At 39.1% G+C, this 24,058-nt stretch overlaps 1 protein-coding gene across 2 annotated transcripts in view; it reads right to left on the bottom strand.

Moving 5' to 3' along the window:
* Window positions 1–6,581: 6,581 nt before the first annotated feature.
* The window catches only part of slc8a1b (solute carrier family 8 member 1b), a 150,692-nt gene continuing 133,215 nt past the window's right edge, over window positions 6,582–24,058 (bottom strand). For both annotated transcript variants that reach the window (XM_039783780.1, XM_039783781.1), the window contains exons 8-11: window positions 18,542–18,727; window positions 18,108–18,197; window positions 11,171–11,274; window positions 6,582–10,975 (exon numbers count right to left, since the gene is read on the bottom strand). In XM_039783780.1, the coding sequence (XP_039639714.1) occupies window positions 10,703–10,975; window positions 11,171–11,274; window positions 18,108–18,197; window positions 18,542–18,727 (653 nt within the window). In that variant the 3' untranslated portion in view covers window positions 6,582–10,702. The remainder of the gene's footprint in view (window positions 10,976–11,170; window positions 11,275–18,107; window positions 18,198–18,541; window positions 18,728–24,058) is intronic.

Below are 24,058 nucleotides of genomic sequence, written 5' to 3' on the forward strand. Positions count from 1 at the left end.
TGTAGGGACCCTCATTATGCTACCGTGGAAGTGTGGTGCTATTTTGAGTCTTGTTAGTGGTATAGAAATAGCGATTTCTTTTTACTTTAGCAAATTGGACAGATAGTCTAGCTAGCTGTCTCAATTTACCATGCAGAGATCTGAGGAGCAGTCAACAATAGTCCTCATATATCCCCCGAATTTAAAATTCCAACACAAACAAAGTGGATGGAAGCGGAAAATGCATGCATCCGGTGGAATATACGGTATATATATATGTATATATGTATATATAAGTTTTAAAACACCCCAATTTTTCCAGGTTTTTATTGAAATTCATGCAGTTCAATGTCTTATTGTACTCTGAAATGAAAGAATAGAACAAATGAACAATTTAAGTTAAAAAAAAATCATGGAATAAATTTATAAACCAAAATGTATTCTACATTTTTGACTAATCAAAGTAGCCCCCTTTGGCAGATATAACAGCTGAACACATGTGGCATTCTTTCTACAATGGAAATCAAATATTCTTCCCAACTCTGTTGCAGAAGTTCCCATAAATATGTGGCACTTTCTTGCTGCAACTCGACCTATCAAACCTGCAGCTCGAAGTCTTCTCTTTCCAGTTGAAACTTGCTTATTACGACCACTATTAAGCTGTGCTTGAAGCTGTTGTCCTGTGAGCCACCTATCACGCAAGCTGTTGACTCTCAGAAACTTCTCAGAAGTTTTCTGATTCTGTTGTGGCTTTGGGTCTGCCAGACCTCTTCCTGTCAGAGTTTCCCCCAGTTTCTAAGTGCCTTTTGATGGTGAAGAATACGGTACTCACTGACACCTTGACTTTCTTCGCAATTTCTCAACATTCTTAAGTGTTATGATGGTCTGTCTCTCTTCCATTGTTAATTGCCTTTTCCCCGCCATTTTTATAGCAACACACTACTTTCTGCAGTACAATACTGCTCAGGAGGGTACGGTACCACAGTGTGTTCGAAACAATACTTTTATACAAACAGAGGGGGTTGTAAGTAATCCAGACAAGTGTGGGAATTGGTAGCACCAACTTTCAAAGCTGATCAACCTACATTGCTGCAGAACAGCTTTACGTTGTTAACCCATTTCTTATTCCCTGAAAAAGGCCATTTTGTAAAATACAGAAATGTACATTATTTTTCAGTTTTGGGCAACCTTACTTATTTTTTAACCTCAGGCAGTTCACCACTTACCTTTGTACCATTTCAAGCTATTCATTGGACTTGAACTGCTAAAATTTCTATAAAAAACTAAACAAACTGGGGTGTTCTAAAACTTTTGACCGGTAGTGTGTGTGTATATATATATATATATATATATATATATATATATATATATATATACACACTTTAATATTTTTTTTGGCTTTGTGTGCAATGGAAATTAATGGAGAATATTAGGAATAAAATCTGTCAGGATAAACAAGTCCTTTACCCTGTAACACTAGAAATCACAAACATGTGATACGCTAAATAATACAGTAGGTACTGGACGAAACTAAAGCTGTGCATTTGAATAAAACTAGAACCTCATTGTACTATTACATTGATTCAAATCTGCTTCGATATAGATAGCAGATCTAATTATTCCATTAGTCGAACATTTAATTCTCTTTAATGTTCTATCCCTAGGTAGGTTAAAAGGAGCTTTTCGTTTAATACTAATTAATAATTCAACTCTTTTGAATTTTCTCTGACAAAGTAAGTCTGGTGAATATATGTGTAAGAGCCAATTAGTGCCCTTGGTATAAATAGGAACCAATCTTGCACATACAGTTTTTGACCACATGCACACCAACACCACAACACTACACAGGCATACATACAAGCAGTGATTTGTCTGGAAACCCAACTAAGATATCATGGAAATAAATGGAACCAAAGGTTTTAACTGCAAATATAACTTGGACTTTCATTGATCAAAAAGGTAAAAGGTGTGTCAATTACTCTACCCATGGAACAACACCTCAGGGGCTTAAAGCTTGGGCTAAGCCTCTACAATATGTGTTTAAGGAAAAAGCAGTAGCGCAGACAGAGACAATGCAAATTCATTATTTTTTCATATGACATGAAAAAACAGACAGTGATGCTGCCATCGCTTCCATCTCTGACACAATAAGTCAGATGACAGTTATACAATAAAATGTCAGCCATTCAGACAAATGTCATTTATAGCATTGACAGTCTGAACATACTGTATAAAAGAAAATGGATGTTTGTTTGTACGGGTGGTTGAGTGTCACACACACACACAAAGAGCGAGACACGCGCAAAAGAGGTGGTTGGCCATTTACTTCCACTAAATGAAAGTGTAAACCCTAATGCAAATTTGCATAATAATTAAGCTTTGATATTACGTAAAGCTTTTCATTACAGATTGAATGTCACACACACACACACACACACACACACACACTTCTAGTCAAAAACAAATTGAGACAGTGCATCAATGGAGATATAATTACTGCACAATGAACTGGATTTTTTATTTTTATCTTTCTACACACACACACACACACACACACACACACACACACACACACACACACACACACACACACACACACACACACACACACACACACACACACACACACACACACACACACACACACACACACACACACACACACACACACACACACACACAGACTAGGCAGTGGACTCGCAGGATCTCTGAAACAGGGTATCCCAAACTTTATTTTATTGGTTTTATCAGAAGTACCATGGAGAGCAGTCACAGTTAGTGGCAACACACATACATCAACTTTCCTTCGATCAGTTGGTGTTCAACAAAAATTTATAGAAATAAACTAAATTAACACAGGCACACACAGGACAGCGGCAAAAAAATAAAAAATAAACATTAATCAAAACATAGAAAGAAAAATATTATCTTCATTATTACCAACATTATAACTGTTGCGGTTATTGTTCCATTTTAAAATACACACCGAATAAAATTGACAAAATGAAATTTCCCAACTACACCCTATGACAGCGAAGAGCAGGGTGGAGGAAAAAAGAAAAGGATGGCTGGAGGGAAAAAAGTGTGGAGGTGGAAAAAGATGTGCTGGAGCAAAGGAGGGAGTAAGGAAAGAAAGATGAAATGATGGATTTAGCAGGCAAAAAAAAAAAAAAAGACAGACGTTTCTGAATCAGAGACTCAAGTATGACAAATGATCCTTGAAAGGACTCAAAGAGATGGGGGCCTAGGCAGATATATTGTACTGATATGTAGACATAGATAGAAAACAGGCGAATACAAGCAGGTTCAGAGATACTGTCGAGTCAGTGGGATAAGTCAGAATCAGCAGTGAAGAGATTGATAAAAGCTCATCTAAAATAGAAACCACCCCTCCAATCGAAAAATAAAAGCCCACAGGAGCGATGAATGAAAAAAAGACAAGATAACCAGCCACAGAAGAAGAAAGAGGATGAGTGAGAAGAAAGAGCAAGCCAGATAAACTTTAAGCAAACTACAACTTTTCCAAAAAGGCAATATATGTCATTCTTGAGTGTATGAGCGTTTTTGTTTCCTTTAAATAAATATGTAGAATTAATTCCCAACAGTTAGCGTGATGGCCATATAGTCCACCTCACTTGTAACACTGTACAGTATATACACAATATTATTATTATTATTTCTTTAATGACAAAATAACCTTTAGTATTCCTCGCCCTCTGTCGGAGAATTCAGCCACGGTATTAGAAGTAGCAAGCAGTGTCTTTTTTTTTTTACAAATAACCCATGCAACTTCCGTATAGATTATTTATTTAAGATACATAACTCCTTTAAGATCTCATCTCTCATTCAATAACAGCAGATATTGCCTTTTTAACAAAAAACCCTTAGTAATAATTTCATCAATAATGTGCAAGTTACGTCTTCCTTTAAATTAAAAACATATTGTTTTTAAGCTCTACATACATTAAAAAAATGTAACTGAACAGAATAAAAGATGAACAGAAAACCAGAATCTGTACAACATTCAAACCATTTTTTGTCAACACCAGGGGAATGGGATACGATTCTCTATAACTATATACAGACAAGTTATCATTCATGCACAGTGTCAACAAGTAGCACATTGACATTCCAAAATATGGAAAACATGGCATAGGGAGACGGAGGATAAAACGGGAATTGGGAAGAGGGGAAGAAAAGACCGAATGAAAGGTTTGCTGCCAGTTTTGGTTACTTTGGCAGCACAGAGACAGAGAAAGAGAAGTGAGAGACACAGAGGGACAGGTAGACACCATAACAATACACATGCTGGGCAGGAGAAGTCCATTTCAATCTCACTGACCCAGAAATCAATGTATGGCTGTAACTTCATGTTATTTTTTATTCTTTAATGTTCATCTTCTTCCTCCTCGTCATCCTTCTCCTCCTTCCTCTCTTTATCATAGTCATTTTACATTGTACTTGTTAAATGTTACTTCAAGGGTAGAGAATAGCTCTGGTAAAGTGTTTTTTTTAATTTTTTTTCCAACAGTACATTAAGCGCCGTAGCAACGTGTCAGCATGACGTCGCTCAGCTTGTACCAGCAGGGGTGTTTGTCCTTCCTTCCTTCCTTTCGTTCGGCTGTCTGTTGGCTGTTGCATTCATTTATTCCTCAGTCTGTCAGACAGTCGCTTAAGAAGTGAACGAGGCAACGAAAATGCAACATCAATCTCTACATCAGAAGCAACATCGTTAATGGTTCACAACTGATTCACAACCGTTTTTTTGTTTGTTTTTCTTTTACATCAGGTACAACGTTATTATTGTGTACATCAGTTCAAAAATTGGTTGTTGTTATTTATATCAGAAGCAACTTTGTTAGTGCTCGACGAAACATAGTAGCCGTTTCACATAAGCGACACAAACCAGTGCAAAGCTTTTCCTTCATTCATAACCCTGCCCACTTCTTCAAACCCCAGCACAGAAGAATAAACAAAAGTCTACTGTAGTCTACAGTTCATTTTTCTACAACTGCTTGCACTTAGTGTTATATTTACAGCGGTGGCCTGGCTAACCTTTGACCCTTCAAACCTCAAAATTCAAACCAAGGCAGGAAGCTAAATTTGAACGACAAAAGTGCTATCGTGATTCCTTGCCTGAAGAGGTTGCTTTCGAAAAGAAAGAATCTGGTCAATTACAATCACGGGAAGGTAAAGCGATCAAACTTGCTAGTCGCAGGTAACATTTCGTTAAGCGTGTTTAGCTTCCCACCTTTGTCTAAACCTTGTGGGGCTTGGAACAGCTGTCAATAACCTGCCATTGGCTTCACGCCAGACTAGCCTTCAAGTCAAGGTAGATACACTGAGAGAGGCGGTGCAACAAAGCCGGTGTAGCAAAAGAAACTAACTTCCCATCAATGACAAATGTTAGCTTCTGAAAAAATTGTGCAGCAAACTAATTAGATGCAAACAACTACATTACTGTAAGCTTTTCATTCTTGCGCAAGTTCACTCTGACAAATTAGGCAGCGGGCACATTTGAAGTAAATCCAACCAAATTTAGCAATATCAAAGATAATTTAAACCCTGTTGAAGTTACTCAAAACGTGTTGCAAACAGCTTCCACAATGTTATTTCTTTTCTTTTTTTCTTTTTTGCACAAGCTAGCATAACTTTTTACAGTGTATAAACCTTAAGCTCCATGCCAGTGAAGAGACAAATGCATTCAAATTTAAATAGAAAGATTCTGGTTAGGTTAAAACAACATCAAGTCTCCTTTCAAAGTGTTAATGAAGTATGAATAATATTTGGTGTTTTAAGAAAGTTCCATTGGTTAGAAAACCCTTTTACAGTCCAGACTGCAAATTGCAAGTTTCTGATAGAAAGATTTCCCTTTGGCAAAACAGGGGTAAACTGCCACTCCAAGGCCTTCACAAGAGAACAGCTACTCTAATGGAGCCGTACATTGTGCAGAGTTTGGCAAATACAAGTAATAAGTAGCCTAAGTAAAATCTCATTTATACTTCATTTTGGCTGTCAAAAGTTTGTACAAATGTTTTGTTTACTTTTTTCCCAAATTGCGCAACATTGGTGCTGCAAATTATTAAGAGTTTGGCCAGATTTCAGTATGCAAGTCATGCTGCTGGACCTCTGTGTAGAATCAAATACTGGAATTTGTATTCTGGAGTGGTTCTCTATTCCAGGTAGCCTGACAAGCCAGACCCACATCAAGATGTTGGGTCTGGGAACTCACCATTGGCAGGGCTCAATCTGAGGGGCGGAATAAACAAATTCCCTCTGCACACAATAGGATAGCGCTACAACCAACCAGAGCAACGCTAGTTGATAGATTAAATGTTTGCCGTATCTGTTCGGCAAAACTCCAAACACATCTTCATTTTTTAAGATGATTTTTTAAGTGCCGTTCTTTGCTCTTTTCTCAAAGAAAAGCTTAACTCCAAGTCGTCCAGAGTCGCGGCCAAAGCCGATTCGAAAGACTGCTGTTCGCCAGCAGCAGCAGCCATCTTCTTTGTTTACAAGTAGCAGGGAATTCACGCGGAACCGTCGCAACTCTGCCGTCATTATGTTAAGCCCGCCCACCGACTCTATACACGATGTGATTGGCCTGACTAGAGTTTGGTTTTTCCAGCTCGCAAGCCAACGGCGAGTTGCTAGACGACGCTGGCTGCAAATTACATTTGCTGCCGCTAGGGTGCGTCTAGATTTCTAGGCTATATTCCAGGTGAATCATTTGGTGAATCAGTAATATATGCCAGGTTATAAAACCTATAACATTTATTTATATATAACTTGTCCTCAAGACACTGTGAATTTGCCAAACTCATCCAATCCAAGGCTCGGCTCAGCTCTACTCTCTCACAGGGATTGCAAGCTGTCTGTGACAAGATTTTTGCCAAGTTTTAAATGGATTACAACTAGCCCCGACTACTTACTTTACAGATGACATTTAGAATACTACTTATAATATTATACATCAAGTAAAAAACACAACATCAGCAGGAAAATTATGGCCAATTCAGATGCATATAGTGCCATTCAATAAACTATGGACTTTTAGAATGCCTACTTATACAGTAGGTTTTGTGAACTTTGAGATCTCTGTGGTTTTAGAGTAAAATAGTTAACAGTCTGAAGTGTAAACCTCTCCACTCAGTCGAGATAGGCTTGACGATTTATATTCTACACATATTTCAGGACAGGATTTTAAGCCCCTTTTATATGTTTCGTTTGGCCAGAAATGTTTTCAGCATATATATCTTGTCTGTCTATTAATGAAAGAAGATTCCGAGCCAGTTAAAGTTTGGGTCACTTTGTCCGTTTGTTGCTTTTGCAGTTTAATTGATACATGTTTACTAGCTAGCCCAGCACTTAACAAGGGTTTCCAAAGAAGCTCAGCTGTTGCTTGAGATCCTGTTTGGTAGCTTGTGTCCTGAAACAGCACACTTATTGTTTACAGAACCCTTAGTTGCCTTTTAAGCCATTGGCGCAGTTTTCTAAATGAAAATCTCCTGGTAAAATTCAAGCTCAAAATTCATTTAAAAGAGGGCTGAGACGACGTGTGTGTTAATAACATGACGCTGGATAACTTGATTATAGAACCTATTATTGCCTGTATTATAAAGTGAGATTAGTGGTTAGTCAGTTACACTTTTGAGCTGAACCAAGGCGTTCTGGTATCATGAATGGTTCACATTTGATTGGGCTGGATCAACATGGCAACTTATGCTGCACATAAGTAACTAAAATAGACTAAAGCACTGTACCATAAAAAACAGAAGTAATAAAGAGCACAGAGCAACATGTTTGCACACCAGTAGAATCAATGATAATTAGAGAAAAAGGAAATGTCTACTCTGGCTTTATAACAGGACTTTTGACCTAAAGCTGGAAGCTAGTTGACCACATATTTTTAATAATTAATTTACTGTTATATTGTGCTAAAATTCTTTAATTCCTGTCTTGTCCTGATTCTCAACAGTGATTGGTCCGATAACTATTCTTTGCACTCTAGTTCCATTAGTGCCATGAGGTGAAAGCATAAGGTGTCTTTGTGAATAGAAAATCTTTTTGCATACCTAATTGCTCTGCCTCTTTCTGTTGTTTCTATTGTTGTTTTATTCTTTATTTTTATTTATATATTGTTTGCTGCTTTTAAATGTCTTATGTATCCCGGTGTCCTTGAGTGCCAAGAAAGGCGCCTTTAAATAAAATGTATTATTATTATTGTTATTATTACTATTATTAATCAGATAATGATTCTAAATAAAGTATAACATCTCATATTAAACATGGTCCTTTTGATATGTTAATGTTACGTGTCATGGTTATGAACTCAAGACTGGCTATCCAGAATCACCTATTTAACCCAGAGAGAGCCTGACTGAGCTGAACTCACTTTGTGATACAGGTCCTAGAGGGGAAGACATTTTAATAGGGTGTAAAGAAAATTTCATTATCCCATTTTTTTATTATAAACAATTGTCTCCAAACGTCTGTGAGCTTGTTAAACAGCGCCTGTTTGTCTGAGTTTAGATGTACTCTAAGCAAGATGTTCCTACAGTATTTATCCATATCTATTAGTAGGCCTACTTCTCCAACAACAGCAAATACTTCAATTCCTGATCTGATGGCTTATATGTTAAGACTGAAAACTTGCTGCTGAAGTAAAGTGTCAATGGTTGATTTCCAAGGACTGGCGTGAAGCAATGAATCACGTAGATTACATTTTGGTTCTTCCGTCAAGAGCAAACACTTGCCCTTGAATAAGGAAACAATATAAAGTCAGACGTTCTTTGCTTCCTTTGGGTTAAGGCCTTCATGATCCACTTGCCTGAAGGGTAGTATATTTAAGAAGCAGAGTGGAGACGGCCCGGGAAAGAACATTGCATGGATGGAATTTGGAATAAGGCTGACTGCAATTTATAGGCAGTCTTTGAACTGGGAAAAAGTCCAAGAAAGGTTGAAGCCTTGTCTGACCGATTACTTTGGATCATCAGGTCGTTTTTGCCAATATTAGGGTAACTCTGGCTACTTGGTTTGATAATTCTGCACTCAATGAAGCTGTCATGTAGTCTTTTTTTTCCTTTGAAAGCCACACTGAAGAAGCATTCTTACATCTGGGCAGTTGGTGCATAATGTTACGGAATAGAAATCTCTGTTAAATAGCCCCCTGAAGACCAATCTACGCGAAGAATCATAAATCAAGGGTCAGGGTTAGGGATTAGTGGTTGTTTCTTACAAAGCCCTTGAGGATTTGGATTGGTCCACTGACCAGCCAGGGGGAGGTACTTAAGAGACACAGGGATGATGACACAAGCTGTTGAGCGAACCGATGGGAAAGCGGCATCAAAGTGAGAAAAACAATGACAGAGGCAGTTAAGAAACGGACAGCCTATGAGGTTTCACAGAGGACGGTACCTACGTTTGCAAAGTCTATTGCAATGTTACAACTGAAACATGATGGTGGGAATCTCATAGGTGGAAAACCAGGTAACAGAATTCCACAGTTTAAAAAAACACATAAGAGTAACCTAGATATATATGCAATGATAATAGTTTCTCTAACAGTTTTAAACGGTAGAGTGGCCATTCTGTCTTCTCAGACATGGCCTTATTAAAGGTAAAAGCACACTAACCCTTTCTTGATTCAAATTAGACCTTAAATCATTTACATCTACTGTATAAAGCAACAGAACGAGGGCCCTTTTAGGAGCACATGGCGTAACCAAGACATTCAGAAGGAAAATAGTGGAGCTGTAATGTACGTTCAGCTCTTTGTATTTACATTTCAAACCTCCGTGATCAAAACATTTCATTTCATTGAACGGGCCTTCCCGCAAAAGAGTCTTACACAGCATTTCTACAGGCTGGCAGAGTGGGAGTCAAAAAGATCTCAAATACGAAAGCATATACCATCGCACGCAGCGACAGCAAAACGAGAGGCGATTCTTTTCACAGTACTTGACCATCTTCCCACAACACACAAGCACAGAAACACACAGTCACACACCAGCACACACACACAGTTTGTTGTCATTTAACAGTTGTGGCAATATATCCGGTTTCTTCTGATTGTGTTTTCGGTATCGCCTGGTCATGCATGTACATACTGATAAAGTTATTCTGTCCTTTTCTGTCTCACTCGGGCCTGTTACTGTAGTTTGACGGGGGAGTAGCCCTGCTCCAACTGGAGGAGGATTAATGGGATGGCTGTTGATGAAGCCACACAACCTAGGAGCTGTGTGTCGGTCTAGTTTAACATTCCACTCCTCGTTTTGTTAAAACTCATTTTCTTCATTTCTGTATGGTTGAACCAGCCGAGACAAATTGTGTGTGTTGGGGATTAGTTTTAGTATATTTAAAACGGGGGTGGGTTTAAGACAACTTGATTGGTTTGGATTTATAGATAAAGACAAAAAAAAACATATTCCTTAGTTTATTCCTTTTTCTGCCATATTCCTATGATTTTCCTGTTTGCCGTCGTCCTTTCAAGCATCTGTTTTTTTCTTCCATTTTGATTTTAGATGCTTTAATGTGTCCTCCATTTCTTCATCTCTACATCCATCCATTCATCCGTCATTTAATCTATTGCGTAAAGGGAGGGAGTGATCGATCAAGGAGACTGCTTTATTTTCCAAATCCATCCATTCATCCACCTTCCCTTGGTTTTTTTGCTCCATGTTCTCCTTCTGTCCCACCCTTCTCTTCGTCATCTCCTGTCATCTTAGAAGCCCTGGATGTGGCAGTAAGCCTCCAGTGAGGAGAAGAGGATGTAGAGGAGCCACAGGCTAAAAAACAGCATGGAGGTCAGGACCTTCGATGTCCGGGGCCCTCCCAGCTCTCCACCGATCTCTGGCCGCCGCCGGTACATCAGCGTGCCGACGGCGATAAAGGCAAAGATGGTGAAGAGCGTGACGGAGAAGGCCAGCGTGCCAGGATCCACCCTGAACTCCTCCCCCCTGCTATTGTGGTAGATGGCAGCGATGGACCACGCCACCTGTCAAGCATCAGCAGAATCAAACTGAATAACGTGACTGTCTATAACAGCTAAAGAATAGCACTCACAAAATAACATATGGATTATTACAAATACATGTTAGTTATTACTACTATTGCAGTATGACAAGCACCACTGCATTTACACCAGCTATGAATGAATTAATGAATCAATGTTTAAATGAGCTGGACTTACCCCAATGCCTAGAAAAACATTAACAGCGTTGGAGCCTGTCACATTACCAATGGATGCATCTGCATACTGATCCTGGGTAGCAGCGACCTTACTGGCGAAGGTATCTGGGCAGAGAAAGAAAAGGAGGGAGGGAGATCAAATTTGGGCAGGATTTGCATATTCTATCAACACACGCTACTCAATGGATGATCATTTAAAAGTGCCTTGCTATACTGTAAGTCTATAGTATTTAGGGAACCACATCAGCTAACCCTAGCAGTGTTTTTTTCTGTCTCTGGTATGATTACTGTAGGTCATCTGCAAACAAGAAGATCTAACAGTGAGAGAGCAGGGATTGTTAAAATGATTTTGGCAGTTCTTTAACATGAAAAGTAAACAGGGTTGAACTAATACTGCAACCATGTTTTACACTTCGGTTTTGGGGGAAGTAATCCGATTTTCATATTACTAGTAGAATAAAGTCCTAGAGGATCCTTTACACGAATAACGTCCCCACGTTTTTACTCTACTCACACATATACCTCGATATCTAATCCTAACCCTTACTCTGCACCGAGCATAGAAATACATTGTGCTCTTCGAAGGAAATAATTTAAGTCAGGCACCACACTCTATCATTGGAGCATTAAGTTGGAGCAGTTTTGAAAAACTTCAAAACTAATGTCCAGGTTGGGATGCAATTTGGTATAGACGATAATGCCTCTAATGGAAAATAAATATATTGACTTGACCGAAACTACAGTATGACATTTTTTTCCAGTGCCACCTCCAGGCCAATTGATTTGTGCACATGTCATCACCTCGTAGTTGTAAAAAAGAAGAAGAAAACTTGATTCTGGACTTTTTTTTGGGCATTTCCCCTTCAATCACCATCAGACTAAACTTTGCCGTTACAGTTATATAACTGTTCTCTCATTTAACCACTACAGTGTTGACTAAGAAAGTTAAGGCTATAGAGAGATGAAGCATTAGCAGAGTCACTATGCATTGCCCTTGATAATACAACATGTGCTATTCAGTGTAAAGTAAATGTTAAACAGATTTACAGTTGGAGTTGAACTCCTGACTTCGACATGCACTCATTTGTGAGTTACAGTATATAAGAACTCATTGACAGAGAAGGACTCTCTTGATGAATGCAGAACACTAATAATTATAATGAAAATCCTGTTTTCCACATTTAGACAGGGAACCTTAAATTAGAAACCACAATCTTTAATCCTGTTACAGTGTTCTGTCGCTGGCAGCCAGAACAGGCTGAATTTGGTCCAAGATCAATAATTTACAAGGCGGAATTTCAGTTTGCAAGGGCAAACAAATCTTTGTCTGATGACTTATCAGCATTATACTGTTTAGTCCCCACATTTTCCCCTGGTTTCATGTTTGCCAAACTACAGCAGGTGCAAGGAACGCTCCTCCTTCAGGTACTGAAAGGAGCAGAGACTTTGCCAAATCTCAACAATAGGCTGTTTGCTGAGAGCACAAAGACTGAGCGAACAGCCAAATGGTCAGTTAGCACCCTTATCTCGCACTAATTATCTCGCCATCTTCTCTTCGTTAGTCATTCATGTCCTGTTGCTTTTATCTGCCAGATACAGTGAGAGGAGATAAAAACGGAGAGAAAATGCAAGAAAGGGCTTTCTTGAAGTGGCAGCCAAACTGGCAGTGGAAAAGAAGGTGATGGGAGGACTGGAAAAGGATTGGAGAGGCAATGGGCCAAAGAAAGAGTCTAGCAAAGATAAATCTCTCATATAAAGTGTAAGTGTGTGTGTGTGTGTGTGTGTGTGTGTGTGTGTGTGTGTGTGTATCGAGGCGCTATGTATGTGTACCTGTCTGCCTGCAAGTGTGTGTGTGTGTCCCTGTGTGCAGTGCATGCATGTACACTGTCTGTGTGTGTTAGTGAACAACGCCACCTGGGTCCAATCTGATCCATGCCTCCACCAGCTGGCAAAGGCCTGTGTATGTCTGTGTGCATCAATTGGTCTTTGGGTGCTTGTGTGCCTGATTGAGTGGGTGAGTGCGTGGGTGCTTGCATGTTTGGTAGCGGCGTGTGTGTGTGTGCGTTTGTGTGTGAAATAGGTTTTACTCTGCAGCTCCTTCTGAGTGTATGCATCCCCAGAGAGTGTTCTGCCCTTTTCCTCTCCCTCCCTTATCGTCAATCAACCAGTGTCTCTCTCTCACTCTCTCCTCTTTCTACCTCATCTGCTCTCTCTACATCCTTTCTCCTCCACCTCTCATTTCTCTCTCTTCTGCTCCCTTTCCACTCTTGCCTCTTGACTTATAGGGGGCATTGATGCGCTCAAGGCAATCTGGCAATCTTTCTGCATGTGGTGGTGGTGGCTAAGCGGAAAGATCAAGGCTCATCAAAAACATTAGAATCCATCCTCATGAGATCACAAATACCTACAGGAAATGTGACAGAAATCTGGCCCTTAGTTCTTGTGATACCTTGTTTGAATTATTGGCCAAGGAGAAAAATTTAGATTGATTGATTCTGATTTTCTTATTTGACCGAGTGGAGTTTGATTGATTTTCAAAGATCTGTGAACATGAGCTTCCAGAACCAAAAAATCTGACAATTGGCCAATATTCTAATAATGGTATTTGCGGCTGCAACTATTGATGATTATTTTGACCAATCAGTCAATGAAATGAAAAAAACAAAAACATCACAATCTCCAGTTTGTTTTTTTGTTCCACTGTGTGGTATTATGTTCTTACAGAGGCGTAGTGCTGCCACGCCTGAAAAAGAAAAACGGATCAGTATCACGTTATTGTAAAAAGAAGATGTTTACAACATACAAACAAGTTATAACACGAAAACATTGTTGTTATTACAATATAATATTTGTCACGTTATAACGTGAAAAGTTTCGCGTTATAACAATAAATTATCACGTTATTACGTGAAACTTTTCACGGTATATAGTGATAATTATTAGTGTTGTAACATGTAACGTTTCACATTATAACGATCATTTTTCCTGTTAGAACATGAAACACAATTTGATTAACTTCTACATCATGCTTGGGCTGAGACATTGCAAGAATCTGCAGCTATTGAAGACAGTGGTTATATTGTGATGAGTATGCGTACACTAAGAAGGTTGTTGCCTAAGCATGAAGTAAATATTAATCAAATGTATCCGTCCGCACACCATGACTTCACTCAAACAGGAGTTTCATGTTCTAACAAGATAAATTATCACGTTATAACGTGAAACGTTACATGTTACATAGTCTTGCGTTGCCAGACCTTCCTCCACAGCGCTGCGGAAGAGGGTCTGGCTAGTCCACACAGCATTCCGGGATGGGAGAAAAACCGGCTCTCGTTTATTGGCATTTCAAACCAATCGTCTTGGGCGGTGCTAAGCGCCGAGCGGAGCCACGGTGCCGCTGCAAAATGGCCTCGGGAAAGAACTTGTTTTGGTGGAACGTGTAACGTTAAGTTCAAAGGTTGAGCAAGTCGTGCAACAGAAAACTGTGATTGGACAGATAGTCTAGCTAGCTGTCTGGATTTAAGCCTGCAGAGATCTGAGGAGCAGTTAACCATATTCCTCATAAATCGACCGGAGTTTAAAATTACAACATAAAGAAAGCGAGAGGTAATGGACATCCGAAAACAGACACCCTAAAAGAGTTCCAGCAGAACGAGAGCAATCCCGGAAGTGGAACGTTGTGGATATAGACTACATGTTACAACACTAGAAATGATCATGTTATAATGTGAAACGTTTATTGTTATGACTAGAAACCTTTCAAGTCAAAACGTGATGAATACTATATTGTAATAACAAGAAAATGTTCTTTTTATAACTTGATAAGTTTGTATGTTGTGGCAATATCTTGTTATAACGTGAAAGAAAATATTGTTATATATACTATAACTGATACTGTTTTAATTTAAGGCATGGAAGCACTACGCTTCCGTATTTTCTTGATAAATGTCGCTAAACAATTAAAATTTGTTGTCAATGAATTGTCTGTTGTTCAACTAATAACAAGCAATGCTTGCTAGCAATGACAAACTAATCGTTTCATAACAATTATCTAATAGAGTCAGCTAAAATCCCTCCCTGTTAAATTCAAATAGACACTGTGATTTTTGTTTGTATGATCATTGGCTAATTTAGTACGAGTCTACGTGAAGTCTCCGTATGTTCTCTTCAACTTCCAGAGACCATGTTGAACAGAAAGTCTGTAAAAATGAGTCTTTTGAAACACATGTATTGTTGGAGTCTCTCAAACCAAATGTGTCAGTAGTTTTCTTCCCTAAACCAGAAAACATTTCTAATGATTATCCTCCTGGTAATCTTTGCCATCCTCTCCAATTTTTTCCGTGGCTCACCTGAAAGATTTGTGTCAGGAAGTATGCAAATTTAAGCAAGTTCCTTTTTTGTTTTCTTAAGACTTTAATGCTGGTTTAATGTCACTGAATAAATGTATTTAATGCTCCTGAGGGTTAGGGGCAATTTTGCCACGACAAATTTCAAAAAGGTCAATGCTCTTATCTAATGTCATTTACACTGCTGCAGTTTGCTTCTGTTTCTGCCTTAGTCTATAAGGCATGGACCCATCCAGACGCCTCTCCGTTAGCTATGCTCTATGCGATTCAAGTTTTATTTTACATACATGAGCTGTACTGTTTTTTTTTTAATAAATTGATTTATAAGGTTTCATATTTCACCTGAAATATCATAGTGATTAATTATTGTAATAATACATTGTCTACAGATTCTTAATTGTCCTGACCTAGCATTTTTTGCACAGTGCTTTTATATTCCATGCGCTACTATTTATTTCATTGAGTCCCACGTTGCATTTTCCTCAGGTTAAATGTATTTATTGAGTTTCTGAGTCCAACATGAAATGATGAACAGAGTACTTTAAATATATTCTGAAGTCTTAAAGTGATGAGGCACAGAGGTTTTGCCAAAATCCCAAACCAACAACATTTTTTTGTTTCTTGAGTTTCTAAATCTCTTTTAAAAGCTCCACTCCCTCCACTTCTTCCTTTCTCTTTCTATATATGTATGTGTGTGTGTGTGTGTGTGTGTGTGTGTGTGTGTCGGGCTAACTGTGATAAACGAGGTTAATCATCATGGAACAGCACAGGATGGGTTTTATTAACTCTAATAACCACAGAACTTGAAGTCTGTTTCTCTGTGAGTGTGTGTTTGTGTGTGTGTGTGTGTGTTAGTGCGCCACGGGAGGTTCTGTGAATGAGGCTGAGAGCCTCAGAAAGACTTAACCTCTTTGTTTCCATTCTGCAGCTCTACAAATTGTTTAGCCGTGTGTGTATTTCCGTTTCACGCAGCTATGTGTTTATGCGTTTGTCCGTAAATGCAACCATTAGCGAGCTTGTATTTCTGTTTGTGTGTGTTCAAATATTAAATTTTTTGTATATGTGCATATGCGTTTGTGTGTGTGAAAATAGTATGTAATACATCACTTTTTCCCCTGAGCTCCCTAAATGGGAGGACAGAGACCACCTGAGCCTGACATGACAAATGGCCCTATGCTAATAACATGGTGGTCACAATACAGTGTGTGTGTGTGTGTGTGTGTGTGTGTGTGTGTGTGTGGTGTGTGCGTGTGCGTGTTTGTGTGGGCAAAACGTATTTCAAGATTTAATATGTGAGTGTGTGAGTCTGTTCGTTAAAGTAATTACAGTTTGTCAGTCGTTAATTTCTGCATGTTATACATCCCGCATTCAATCATGTGCTATGTCTGTATGTGTGTTCTGTGTGTGTGTGTGTGTGTGTGTGTCCAGAGGCAGGAGACCGGCGCCAAGGTTAAAACTTATTTAGCCAGCCGTTGCAGTCATTCTTCACATTTAGAGGATGATTCATGCATGCTGCTGTCTGCAGACTTTCCAGGCTTCCACATATACAGTAAATATACACTGGAGAGACTGGAAACTATACTGGGTCAGTCAAAAACTCCATCAGCATGACAACATTTTCTCATTTTTCTGTTTGGATGTTTAATATCTTCAAATTAAGTAAAAAAAAAAAATAATAATTTGTTAAAAATTTGTTATTAATCAATCAATTTAAATCTTAGTTGACCATCAGTTACATTATTATCTTCAACTAATGTATTTATTTAAATGCAAATGTTCTCTTCCTCTATCGTTGTTCCTTTGCAAATGACTGCTGCAATGTAGTGCTTATTAGACCAAAGCCCACTAATAAATAAATGTAAATGTAAATAACCATAACATGTCTTTGCCGACCAAAACGCTGGTGACTGAATTAGTTGGCTGCTCAAGAAAGTGAGGGCAACCCTTATAAGGCTAAATAAAAAATAAACATAATTTCTTCTCTGTAGTGTAACACATCATACCGAAATATAAAAATTTCTCGAATGTGAGATATGTATTAAAAGTTTTGTTCTGTGCTAAATCATCTTCCTACACACATTTTTTCTTTCAAGGAAATTTGACACCTCTACTGCATTTGTGCCACATTGCAGGGGTTACAATGTTTTTTCTGTGAAAGTCAACAATGTGTGGACTTTTCATATTTTAATATATTCTTCTGTCTATCGCCTGTGATGGTTACCATTGAGTTATTTTACTTGATTGCTGTTTTAAAGAGCGCTGAGGCTTTTAGAAAATCATCATTCCAGGAACGCAGCAGTTTCTTTTATTCTGCAGTTGATACAGTGAAGAAAAGAAAGAAAGAAAATGTCAAGCTATACTCCCTGATTAGGGGTCATTGATGAACACAAATCTTTTCCTACATTAAGGTCCTCAAGCTAAATGCCAAATGTGGAGAGAGAAAGGTCTTTGTTTAAAGCTGGCGGAAAGTCCAATAGTCGGATATTTAAGATAATTAAAACAGCGGCAGTGATTGATCAATATCAGAGCGAACATACAGTACAGCACATGTATGTAAACATACAGTAAATGTGCGTGCACATACAAACTCACCTGGTACAGAGGTTCCCAATGCAACAAATACTACTGCTGTGACGGAGTCTTTCAGGCCCACTGTGCAGCCAAAATGAGAGGCCAGGTCCCCTGTAATAATATAAAAGGAACATTATCATCACCACTATACTTAATACTGCTTCTATTAAAACTTTCTAAAATGCGAAATATTCTTTATATACATATAGCAGTCAAGTCGTACCTGATGAAGATAAAAATAAACATATTTCAACATCTATTCTGTCACTCTAACACTGTACTGTAAATCCAAAAAGTTTTGTGATTATGATGCTGAAGTTTTTATTTTTCACCCAATACCAGTAAAATCGAAATCATTAAACATTAAAAAGTGTTATTAAACTTATTTTGATTTTTCCTTAATTCCATTAACTTCTGTTCAAATTTCAAATGGGTCTTGTCAGCTGTCGTCGTACCAATCATGGCGGTGAGCAGTCCGATCATGCAGATGGAGACGACGAAGCAGGCCCAGCCGTTCCAGTACTCTGTGGGTGGGACGAAGGCGAACATAACCTTCCAGAAGACGGTGAGGAAGTGCATGACGTAGTCGAAACATGACGGCAGCTTCTCCTCCCCGCACTCCTCGTCGTCATCATCCTCGCCTGGGCAGAAGGAGGAAAGAGAAAGAGAGGTTCAGAGGAGGGCGGCAGCGATTCCCTCAAAGTTCTCACCTGCAGTTCAAAATGTTTACAGGCATGACATAGAGTAAGCTACCTGAGTTCTTATTGTGCGAATGCTGATTCAATCTATAGTGACAGGAATGTAAAAATCACACTCAGTTTGACATCATTTCTGACCCACTGAGAGGCAAGTGTGTGTGTGCGATGTCAGTACCAAAGTCTAATCATGCCTCAGGAACTACAGGCAACCACATGCACAGGCACGCACCATTAGCAGTCTTTACACTCCTGTGTAGTTGGCTGTTGTATGGCTCCATTTATAATGAGTGAAATGAATAAATAAACGAGAGTATGTTTCCATGAAACATGCTGATGGGTAAATCTCAGTGAAAGCCATGATGTCTTATTGATTTCACCCAGACCATTGACTCAGTGTATACTATTAACCTTCTAAGAGCTGGTGATGCATTAAAATCCTCAAAATAAACAAACGCAAATGGTCTGCACCCTAAACTGAGCGGAGTTTGGAGAGTTTCCTTCTACCACAACAACTGTTCTCCCAGGGCTAACTTTATATGATTTATTTTTACGGACATATCTCATGCAACGTAATCCATCAAGGTTTTGAGAAACGCTTGATTTTGAGGGTCCATTGCCTGTTTGCCTTGTTTCTATTATCTCACAGCTTCTTACCACTGGAGCTGTTTTTTGGGCTGCTGTGTATGAAATAAAATATTCCACCTTAATTGTTTTTAAAGTAAACATTTGGATGCAGGCAGTAATTTTCATTGATTGGATGGATGAAGAATTGGATGGATGGAGAAGTTTGTTCTGCAATTATGGAAAGGAAAATGTAAAAAACTCAGAAAAGCCAAACTATCTCTCACACTCGCTCACATGCATCCTTCAATTTCAGTGATGGATAAAATGACCTTATTTTGAAATATGTTATTTGGGACTGAATGCATGAACGCATCAGCCTTTGCAAAACTGTCATAACAGATAATAAAACAGTAAATCATCTGCAAAAAATCACTCTTGAATTGTACTTAACATGACCTATATAACCACAATTATCTCGAAACAAGACAGGTAGTTTCTACAAATTTAGTGCGGCTGTTGACACATTGAGTGCTGACCCGTTGGAAGTATAAAGTTCCATGACAGCCTGATATTAAGTCATTAAACACAAGTCACGAACCAGATCCAGACTGTGTTCTACAATTACTATAAATAAGCGGGGGTTAAAACAAAGAGTAATGCACTTTAATAGGACCAATCATGTCCTCAGGGTACCTCACGCACCTTGTTTAATGTAATCAAAAATAGATGCTTTCTTTTCAGGGTGAGCACTTGGAACAAATCAAATCATCAACTATAAATGAACAGTAGAAGGTCAGTGCAGCAAGCAATGGCCTTATCCACTATTATGGTTTGGCACACACACACACACACACACACACACACACACACACACACACACACACACACACACACACACACACACACACACACACACACACACACACACACACACACACACACACACACACACACACACACACACTTGGTAATGAATTATAAAACAAGGCTCTCTACTTGAGTTATGTCACTTTTTACTTTCAGCAGTTCTCCTTCCCTCCCACACAATCTGTAATGGCTGAATGGAGCCATTTCTAACTCTCTCTCTTTCTGCTAATATATATACTGTATATGTGCTCTTTTATCACAGCATTGGTCTCTCTCTTTGGTCTCTTTCTTTTTATTATCTGTTCCTGTGTGTGGGGGCGTTAATTACACGAGTGTGGAAATCACAGTGTGGTGACCACAAACACAGAACTTTCACCAAAGAGACTGCCGTTGAAAATAAAAGTATACAGTTTTTTTTTTTTTAAACTCTACAGAACAAACAGAACTACGTCACGTTCTGCGTCACCTGCGTAACTGGAAGTGAAGTAATGTAACAAATGTACTGGTTTTAACCCCAAACTACAAACTTAATCTACTACTTCAGTAGTTTTGTTGCCTAAATGTAACCAAACAGCGACCGTTTCACAACGCTGCCCCCTCACAGCGAGGGAGAACTAATCACTCAACCAAATCCCGATGGTTTGCTGTCCTGGCTCCTAAGTGGTGGAATGAGCTCCCTATTGACATCAGGATGGCCGAAAACCTGTGCATCTTCCGCCGAAGGCTAAAAACACATCTCTTCCGACTACACCTCAGACAAAGAAGGGAAGAAAAAAAAAAAATTATATATATTTCTTGATGCTGCACTTTCATGTGTCTCTTTGTAGCATTACCTATTTTAAAGCTAATGTACTTTGCACCTTCAAGGTTCAACGCACTTAATTGTAAGTCGCTTTGGATAAAAGCGTCCGCTAAATGACATGTAATGTAATGTAATGTTTAAAACCGCAACCGTTACAGTCTTTGGTTTAAATATAAGAAGGGAAAATGCTCCTGTTGATCGTATTAGACAGTAGGAATAAACGACCTGTATCGTGATATGGTAGGCAACGTTTTATTATTCATAGGGAGGCGGTTGCTGTATAGGCATAGAAAGCTCAAGACTTTGACACCAGAGAGGGTTTGCATCCTCAGCCCCACGTCTGGTTAAGCAACAAAAGCTCTTGGTTAAGTTTAGAGAAAGATCATGGTTTGGTTTAAATGTTAATTATGTAAACCTATTCTGTACCATGCTTTAAGTCTCTGTCGACTTTTTCAATATTTAGCCAAGGCAACGGTCTTTTCCTAACCTTAACCAAGTGCTTTGAGTGCTTAAACAGAACCATAAAACCCGTTGTCGTCATACTTTAATAGCTATGAGTGGATATTGTGTTGCAAGAGAGGATATTGGAGGAGAAACAAGTACAATAATTGTTAATATACAACTTAATATGTTGTAATTTCTAGCAACAATACCCTACAAAGCTGATACATTTTTAATAAAATGAAAAAAAGGGCATATAGAAGCTATAGTGACCAGTAAAGTGTCAACAACACTGTCAGTTGATGCCTGTGGTGATATAGCCTACACCAGCAGTGTGGATATATGTCTCTGTCTCTCCTATTTGACTTATATGCTCCCTCATCCCTCCCTCTCTATCTGCCTTTACTTTGTTTCATGCCTGACTTGCGCACGCTTCTCGTCTCTCTATTTCCATGCTCAGTTACGCGTTACACTGATAAAGTGGTTATCCAAGAGTAATTCTTTCTTCTTCGCTCCCTCTCGGTCTTACACACTCTTTTCATCCTAGGCTACACTTTGCTGATATAGCCCTTATATAATTGAATATTCTCTGTCACTTTCTCGCTTCATCCCTCTAAATCTCCCACGTCCCTCTACAACCTATTGTCGCTCTCTAAATGCCATTGAAAGACTACATTTTGTGTTAGTGTGTGTGACATCAATCATCTTTGCAGTTTATTTGGAGCTCATAAGGAAAAATAGAAGAAAAAAAAACCCAATGACCCAAGCAACAATGTATAAAATAAAATTACATCTATACCAGTTGCTCATCGGTTAACATTTCATGCTAATCTGGCGGCTGCTCACTTAGGCTTTTTTTTTTATTTCGAGAGGCACTAGCATGCTAATATACTTGACATCAAGAAATATCTATTCTGACACACACACACACACACACACACACACACACACACACACACACACACACACACACACACACACACACACACACACACACACACACACACATCAATACTCTCTCTCCTGCCCTGCAGAGGTGTCGGATGTGTGTTATCTCTCGCTGTTTACTGAGCGTGCCCACAAGCTGCGTTCTCATAGGCCAGGGCAGATGTGGACTGCAGGTCATGTGTATATGCTGCTAGTCAAGCGAGGGGTGCGAACATGAGTGTGTCTGGGTGAAGGACTGTGCTTGCGAGTTTATGATATGATACACGGACACACAGACACACACACGGACACACACACGGACACACACACACACACACACACACACACAAACTGGTCTTTGAAACTGATGTGAACAAATGAGCTCCTGTTCAGAAAAAATCCAAAATGTCCCTTCAATCCCTTTCCAATACAGAGGAAGAGAGAGAGACTTTGGATAAAAACATGTCAGCCACCAGGGTTGTGCAAAAACTCACAACACACACAACACACACACACACAACACACACACACTGAGATCAACAGACACACATACTTTAAAGCAGGACAGATATCCATAAAAGCACAGAGGAACAGAAAGACAAGAAACACACACACACACACACACACACACACACACACACACACACACACACAGACTTAAATGGAGGCAAGAACATCACACACCTAGTGCACTGTGGGAAATATCACACACAACACAGCCTTTCATTCATCCGTGCATCTTCAAACGCAGCCTCAGTTTGTGCCACTCGTTGATTTGACATTGATGATTACATTCCAGTCACAGATATAAGCTGTCATAAGTGTCAAAAATAAAACAAAGTCACATATTGAGAACTCTGCAGATCTTTTAATAAACCTCCCAGCATTAAAGAAAACATGTAATATCGGTATTGTCTCCACTGTACAGTGAATCTGAATTTTAAACACATTTTTCTTTCATTTCTTGAACATAAAAATGTCACCTTACTTCGAACTAACAGGAAAGGTCTTCAGCTATGGCGTTTGCTTTTTGGCCATATTATATAATAAGATTAACTTTTTCTTTTATCCTTGTGACTGCTTTGCACCAGATACACGGTCTAAGACTTGGAGCTGTACGGGCTACTTTCCATTATACTGTCTTCAACTATGACAGCTGTGTAACTGATTCTGGGTTTACATGTACAGCTGTCTATCAGAACTCATGCTGACCTGTCATCCTTTTTGTCTAGAACACATACTGAAACACACACACACACACACACACACACACACACACACACACACACACACACAAACACACACACACACACACACACACACACACACACACACAAACACACACACACACACATACACCACCACACACACACACACACACACACACACACACACACACAATATAAACTAATTCAATAACTTTTAATTAAAACCTTTGAAATGCTGACAAGCCAATCTGGAAGAGCACCATCATTTTGTCCAGCAAGGACTGAATCTTTTTAACCTTGAAAATACTTTTGAATTATGGCGTCAGTATATCAGTCCGTAGGGACCAGAGAGTGGCCGCAGGTTCAAGTCCAGCACGGACAATGTAATGGAGTTTGGACTGGTAGCTGGAGAGTGGCTTTAAGCACCGACTATCTGGCATCACTTTGGTATCACTCCACAACTAC

Source organism: Perca fluviatilis, chromosome 19 (assembly GCF_010015445.1).
Source record: "Perca fluviatilis chromosome 19, GENO_Pfluv_1.0, whole genome shotgun sequence".
NCBI classification, from domain to species: domain Eukaryota; kingdom Metazoa; phylum Chordata; class Actinopteri; order Perciformes; family Percidae; genus Perca; species Perca fluviatilis.